Source organism: Peromyscus californicus, unplaced genomic scaffold (assembly GCF_007827085.1).
Source record: "Peromyscus californicus insignis strain IS unplaced genomic scaffold, ASM782708v3 Scaffold_3__1_contigs__length_106647218, whole genome shotgun sequence".
Lineage (NCBI taxonomy): Eukaryota > Metazoa > Chordata > Mammalia > Rodentia > Cricetidae > Peromyscus > Peromyscus californicus.
Genome location: NW_026294551.1, coordinates 64,634,787 through 64,642,911, shown reverse-complemented (window position 1 = coordinate 64,642,911; position 8,125 = coordinate 64,634,787). Strand labels below are relative to the sequence as shown.

At 38.8% G+C, this 8,125-nt stretch overlaps 1 protein-coding gene across 1 annotated transcript; it reads right to left on the bottom strand.

Annotated features, from left to right (window-relative positions):
• Positions 1–6,510: 6,510 nt before the first annotated feature.
• Positions 6,511–7,467, bottom strand: LOC128122388 (olfactory receptor 2T29-like). The gene has a single exon (XM_052757925.1). It carries the CDS (start codon positions 7,465–7,467, stop codon positions 6,511–6,513), a length of 957 nt encoding a protein of 318 aa, XP_052613885.1.
• Between the last annotated feature and the right edge of the window lie 658 nt (positions 7,468–8,125).

The following is an 8,125-nucleotide window of genomic DNA, read 5'->3' as shown; positions in this document are numbered from 1 at the left end:
TCACAAATTTAATGTCTGTTTCACAAAACGTGAATGCACACCATATGAGACTATTGTTTCCTTAAATTTCCTCAAATCTAACATACCCACAGGAAACTAGTCAACTCTTACATAGTCTTGGGGATACCTGTCATTTGGCAGTTGTTCCCATAAGGTGACTAGATAAATTAAGGTTGTTTGTTTGATAACATTAGGCTGTTCCTCTCTAATTTTATAATGTAATGGTGAGGTTGGTTCTCCTTTAAATTCCTCTGTCTTTGTCTGAAAATCTCTATTATCTGTTTTAGTATGTTTTCCTAAGGCTGGTAACTTATCAGTCACAATGGCAATATTTTCTCTAGTAACTTTTTCTAAGGCCTGTATTGTAGCACTCATATTCACCAACTTTTTAGCATAAAACAAGAATTACAAAAATGGTAAATAATATCATGTCAATCCCAGCTAAGTTGATTATCCATTTAATTGTTCCATTTTAAAACCATCCATTGTGCAATCACACAGAGACCTAACTCCCTCCATCATAATAGTGTCTCCAATTTTTTAACATGGGAAAAAGATCTCTTTTAGAAAACTAATTCCCCCCTTTAAGAATTCCTAATTGTCTCACCAAATCTGCTGGCTGATGATGGTGAAGTGTGAGGCTGGCCGCACAGCTGTGTTGCACATCTGAGCAGAGGACACAGACAGTGCACAGCCTAGTTGAGCACAGATGCTGCTGACTACACTTGAGCAGCCTGAGGAGGCAGTCCAGGAAAAGCCCACAACCCACGGGGGGCAGGAAGAGTAAAAGAGCCAGCCATCCGCATGGGGGAAGTCACAGAAGCAGCATGTGTGACTGAAAGGAAGGGAAAGCACAGAGCTATTTGAAGGTTGGTGTTGAGGGGCACACTCTGGTTGTATTTGGAGACCAAGTGCCTGTGGATTTTGAGGTGTGTGGAGATTGCTGTAGAGAGGCTGAGAAGATGGCTTAACAGGTAAAGAGCTTGCTGCAAAAGCATGAGGACAAGAAGTTCTGATCCTCAGCTCTCGTGCAAATGCCTGATGGACACTTTCTGAGTTTCTTTTCCTGTTGCTGTATAGAATACCCTGACAAAAGAAACCTGTGGCAGAAAGGGTTTACTTTGGCTCACAGTTCCAGAGTGGATAAATTCCATCGCTGCAGGGACATCACAGTGGCCAGAGCATGAGACTGGCCTGTCAAATTGCATCAGCCTTCTGGAAAGATTTCACATAGGAAATGAGGCCAGGCTATCAAACCACATAGCCTATCAGGGACATTTCACATTTGAACTACAACAGCATGGTGGCCCACCTGTAATCCTAGTGGCCAGGAGATAGAGACAGGGCCAAGAACAATTTGGTTAGTTAGACTAGCTTGATCATCAAGCTAGAGGTTCAAGTGAAAGACTACCTCAATATATGAGGGTAGAGCAACTCAGAAAGACACATCAAGACACTTCTAGACACCAAATGCATAAGCACACACCAACACATGTACCCACATACATGTGCATCTCAACACATGCAAAACACACACACACACACACACACAAAAAAAAAAAAAAAAAAACACAGAACTAAAAATTGATCCACCACGTGACCAGCAATTCCATGTCTCAGTATTACATGAAGGACTCCTAGTCAGTGTATCATGCAGGTGAGTGCACATCATTGTCTACTGTGGTGCTGTTTACAAAAGCTATGTAGTTATGAGGCCAACCTTGGTACCCAACAGAGGGATGGATAAAGCAAATGTGGTGGGTACATGGTGGGATTTTTATTTAAGCCATAAATAGGAACAAACTTGTGTTACTTGTAGAACAAATGGACTCAACTGGAGATAATCATATTAAGTGGATTAAGCCAGTCTCAGAAACACAAATATCACATGTTTTTAGGCATCTGTGGTTCCTGAATTGTATGCAGACACATATATCATGTGTGTATAGATGACACATAGGTAGAAATGAAATGGTCCAGGGGACAGAGGGGACTAACATGAGGGGAGTGAGTGTGGTCAGCAGACTTTTATGAACATTTTTCATTAATAAAGGAAGAAAATTTGTCAAATTTAATATTCTTCTGTCTTGCTTTGGTTTTGATTTTTGGAATCAAACCATTCTGTGTATATGTGGAAGTCCCTATGTAGACTATGCTGTCCTTAAATTCACAGAGAATCACTTGCCTCTGCCTCCTGAGTGGTGGGATTAAAGACAGGCACCACCACACCTGGACATTAATATAATATTCTAAATTGTTTTTGTGTAATTTCATATAACTGAGAAAATAACTGAAAAAATTCCATTTTGGTAACATCAGAGGAAGTTGTATCATTGTTTGTTTAGTTGTCATTCCTATCATTTCAGGTATTTATTTGTGACTTTTGATCTGGCTATAATGATTATCCTAAAAGAGAACCTAAAAGGTTCTCTTCTCTGTCCTAATATTGTTTTTGATTTCTTATATTTATTTATAAACTAGTTCTCATATACACATATTAACTTTAGTTATTACATTTATGGTAACATATATTTTCAAAATTCCTATTGCCCTTTCATTTTTAAAAGATGACTTAAATGTTTGGTATTTTTGTTTTGTAGTGACAAATATAGATTGATTTTCATTTTTTTTTGCTTTGGTCTTCTTCAGGAAATTTGAGTTTGAGTTTAAAGGTACATACTCCACTTCAATTTGTGAATTTAACTTGCATCTGAGACCACACACTAATATGATTTAGTGGTAGCTATTGAAATTATTGCACACTCATGTTTCAATACAGGTTTTAGTGTATAACTTTCATGTTAATTTAATTTTCACATTGAAATTCTAGTTAGCAAAACTCATACCCTATAAAGATTAGGTACACATGTAGAATGAACAGAAGCATATTCATAAGGGCACTTTTTTTATTTCAAAGCTACAGCAGTTTAGATGGCATGTTGTGTGCAATATTTTCAAACAGCACATAACTTTGTTCTTATTTTTGGCTAAAAAATTACAATGTGTATAGATCCAGTTTCCTACATTATGCACTGCCCTGTGGCTAAACATCTAGGATGGTCCCATAACATACCAACTGTTACCAGCACTGTGATCAACATTGGTGCACACAAATCTCTGTCGTGTGATGACTTCAAGGCCTGCAGGTACATTGTGAGAAGTGGTCACATGGGAGACCTGTTTCAATTCTGTTCTTGTTTGTATACGTGCAATATATGTATTGTATGTATGTTTGCATATATGTGTGGCTGTATGTGTGCATGTTTTCTATGCATGTGTCTGCCAGAAGGTAACAGCAGGTATCTTTCTCAGTTAGTGTTTGAGAAATTCCACAGATGATATGAAATTGGGGCAATGACAGATCGGGATTCTTCACTGAATGGGGCCAGCCTATCTTAGGCAGACCAAAAGTGCATGGCAAGCACTATTAGCATCATAAGACCTAGGCATGAAACCAGGAGATCTCAGAACACATAATGTTTCTAGATATCCAATTGAAGTCCAATAGAATTTCTTGATGGACTTAACTAGCCTCCATCTACTGGACTCCTTTGTCCTCCACAGCGAGACGTGAAAGTGATGAAACCAGGATGGTATGACTGTAGAATTGATGGGTTTTTTTAGGTGAAATTGTTAAATATAAGAAAGGAGAGGCTGTGACTGCTTCAGGAAAGGAGCTATCATGTACTAGTCCTTCAGAAATGAGGATTTGTATGAGAAAAGACCTCAAGACAATCACTGGTCCTGGAGGATAAAGTATTACAAAGGAATAGTACATCACTTTAAAAACAGCATTTCCTTTTCTGATTGTGACATAATAAATTGACTTATGTCCACAATAAACTATGGAATTCCAGCTTCTCATGAATTTGTCTTCTTTCTATCCTTATCCCCAATAATATTTGGTACATGAGGAACAGATAGTTCTGTTAGGAAAGAAGTAAAAATGATACCATGTTGTTTTCTGATTTCTTCTACAAGTTGGTTTTATACTTATCTCCCAAATACTCAATCTGATGTAATATTAATGTAACAAAACAAATCAAAATATGACCTATAAATAAAAGTTACAAACATTTAGAAACTGAGGAACAATCTTTCTTAAAATTAGAACTAGCCACTCCCTATGAAATTACAGCTATAAAGTCAGACAGGTCAAAGGAAGCAGACTTATGAGAAATTGAATTATTTCAAATATTCTAATCATCAAATAAAATAATTCATAGAGTACAAATAACTAAATGGCAGAGAAGAAACATATTGGAATCCTTATTGAAAGATGATTTTAGGTTTCATCACTTAAGAAACCCATTTCTCTCATTTGCCAAATTTACTTTCTTTACTATATTCTTGATAATTTAACTTCAGGTATAACATTCCTGTAACATGTCACATGTAACTGTTGTGTCATATAAAGAGAGTGGGAAAAAAATCAATCCCAGTTCAGAATGGCTGCAGCAGCTACCTCTCTCTCCTAAAGACTACTGCCCTGATTGTCCTGACTCCTAGGAATGAGCTTCTTCACTACAGGTCATAGGAGAACACATGGCCTCTTCATGCACTGAATGTTAAGCTTGGTCAACAGGGGACACCACACTGAAGTTCCCAGAGGACAAAACCATAGACTTGTTAAAGATTAACAAAACTAAACAAACAAACAAAAAAAACCAACTGATAACAATCAACTCTTTTGTGGGGCTCACCACCCAGCTCCCAAATAAATCACACAAAGAGGCATATTTTTAATTATAAATGCCCAGCCTTAGCTTGGCTTGTTTCTTGCCAGCTTTCCTTAACTTTACATTATCCCATCCACCTTTTGCCTCTGGGCTTTTCCCATTCTCTTACTTCTGTAAATCTTACCTTATTCCTACTCCATGGCTGGCTGTGTAGCTGGGTGGCTGGCCCCTGAGGTCCTCTTCCTTCCTCTCTTGGTCCTTCCTCTTCCTCCCAGATTCTCCTTCTGTATATTCTCTGTGCCTGCCAGTCCCACCTATCCTCTCTCCTGCCGCACTCTTGGCCATTCAGGTCTTTATTAGACCAGTAGGTGTTTTAGACAGGCACAGCAACAGAGCTTCACAGAGTTAAATAATATAACATAAACAAAACTAGCACACCTTAAAATAATATTCTGCAAACAAACAAAAACAAAAATAAATTCTGCAAGATTGGCCAGTTGATTACAACTCCCTTGGAGTTCTTATGGAGTGTTAGAACATTCAGGTACAAAGCCAAATGACCACAACTGTTCAGAGAACCTGTAGGAGTCATTCATTGCCATCTACAGTTTCTGAGCATCCCTGTGCCTATCAGGTAAAATCTGAAATGTATTGATTACCAGAATGGCTTACTTGAAGTAGAAGCTTTCCATGTCACCAGACAGCATCAGAGAGTCATAGCACAGATGTTCCCACTTTGCTACAACCTGAATCCCTGATGTCTCCACAAGTGTAGTTGAAAATGCCTTGAGTTATGACTTATGACTTGTGTGTGCTTTGTAACTTTCCATGAAACTTTGGACCATGTCGTTGGGGACAACCTGAGCCCATGTTCCTGGGCCATGGTCACTCACATTATGCTCAAGGATAAGCTATACCTCATTCCCTTGAAGTGAGAGCTGTGTTTGGTTTTTGAGGCATACATGAGTACATTTACATGCTAATATAGCTATGCTGACAATGTGAAACACTCTGGTCCACTTATACTACCCAGATTTTAATTTCTTTAGACCACTATATTTATTATACTATTCATCTATCCTCCTCACTGTTCACAGGATGAACTCACCAGAGGGCAGGAAGAAGGCCCTGGCCACCTGCACCTCCCACATGACTCCCAACATACAAAGGATTTGAAAGGATAAAACTGTATCTTAAGCCGGGCGGTGGTGGCGCACGCCTTTAATCCCAGCACTCGGGAGGCAGAGGCAGGCGGATCTTTGTGATTTCGAGGCCAGCCTGGTCTCCAAAGCCAGTTCCAGGAAAGGCGCAAAGCTACACAGAGAAACCCTGTCTCAAAAAAACCAAAAAAAAAAAAAAAAAAAACAAAAAAACAAAAAAACACAAAACTGTATCTTGATCTTTATTTTTATCATATTTGAAATATACATAAATTATAAGGAAAACACACAGAATTTATTCAATATGCCATTTATCTCCATTTACTTCTTGTAAACCACTCTTCTTCCAACTTACTGTATCTTTTATCAGTTGAACATCTCAGGACCATTTATTTCTCAATATGATATGCCTTTGGAATGATAAGACTGTTGTCACACAAAATTAAACAGCTACTATCAATTCATAAAATGTAACATTGAAAGGATGCAAATGAAGATGATAATGTATAAGAAGTATATCAGTTGAGAAATTTACAAAATAGAGAAGAATTCTTCAAAAGGGCTGACTATGCAATGAGACATGATGGATGAGGAATAACATCAGCATGAGAGCTAGATCAACAGATGTGCAGAGACAAGGAGAAGAAACTGTCCATTCCAAATTACTTACTTTACTGTTTCTTGAAAGAGGGTTCCACACCCAACAGTTTCTTCAGGGCCTCTGTGACATTCTTATTCCTAAGACTGTAGATTAGTGGGTTCAGCAGAGGGGTGAGTATTGTATAAAACACAGACACAACCATGTCCTTCTCAGGGGTGTGGAAGGAGGCAGGGAGCATGTAGGTGTAGACAGCAGCACCATAGAAGAGGATGACTACAGTCATGTGGGAGGAGCATGTGGCCAGGGCCTTCTTCCTGCCCTCTGCTGAGTTCATCCTGTGAACAGTGAGGAGGATGGATGAATAGGAGCTTGAAATGACTGTCACAGGAATGAGAAGCATGAGCACACAGCACAGGTACATGAGGGTCTCATAGAGCCAGGTGTCTGAGCAGGAGAGCTTTGTCACAGCAGGGACCTCACAGAAGAAGTGATGGATCTCATGGGATCCACAGAATGGGAAGGTCATTGTGACAGGAGTGAGCATGAAGCCATCCAGGGATCCCAGGAACCAACAGACAGACATCAGGAGGAGACACACTCTACGGTTCATGAGGACAGGATAACGGAGTGGATGGCAGATGGCCACATAGCGGTCATAAGCCATGGCAGCCAAAAGGAAAAATTCTGAACCTACTAGTGTCAGGTACAGGAACATCTGTATCCCACAGGCAGCAGCTGAGATCCTATGGCTCCCAAGGACCTGATCCATGAGCATCTTGGGCACAGTGACAGAAATGTACATCATGTCCATGAGGGACAACTGACTGATGAAAAAGTACATGGGTGTGTGGAGGCGGGTGTCAGAGTGTATCAGAAGGATCAGGAGGGCATTCCCAGACAAGGCCGTCAGGAAAATCACAAATATGACCACAGCAAGCAGAGCAGGGTGTTTGGATTGACTGAAGAATCCGACCAGGGTGAAATCTGACTCTCCAGTGTAGTTGCTCATCCAGGTGGTGATGTCCATGGGTGTCTCCTAGGCAACCAAGAATTGTTTGGAGTTAGTAGCTGCTTACTGATATATGCACAAGCCTAGTGTACTTAGAAAGTGCCCTCGGCCTATAGATCTGAGAATGATAAGCTGCATATATTAAGCCATTTAAAAAAGCAAAAATTCATACCTGTGTTTATAGCCATTACAACTCAGACTTAAGCTACCATGGTTCATGGTCATGATTTTTCCCAATGAAAAATACTGTCCTCTATCAAAATGTTCTTGAAATTTTCAGGGTAATTTTTTGCTACTAACAAAAATCACTGATCAAAACAAACAAACAAACCAATTAAAATCCAATCCAAATAAGCAAACACATTAAAAAAGTTAATGAATAAAGTTATTCTTAAGAATCGTTTTGAATTTGCTTTTAATATTAACACATTATGAGATGCACTTTCTATTTTCATATTCACTGAATAATGTGGATTTTAAAATAATATGGTAAGAGAGATTATAATTGAAAAATGCATAGTCTCCATTTAATATTGAATTAGAAATTTCTTATGTATGTTTGTTTTGCTAGATAAATGCTCTTTAAATATACACTCACATAAACATAGTCATATGAAAATATAAATAGAGCAATACATAGAACATACCTGCTCTTCTAATGCTGGTTAGACTGAGA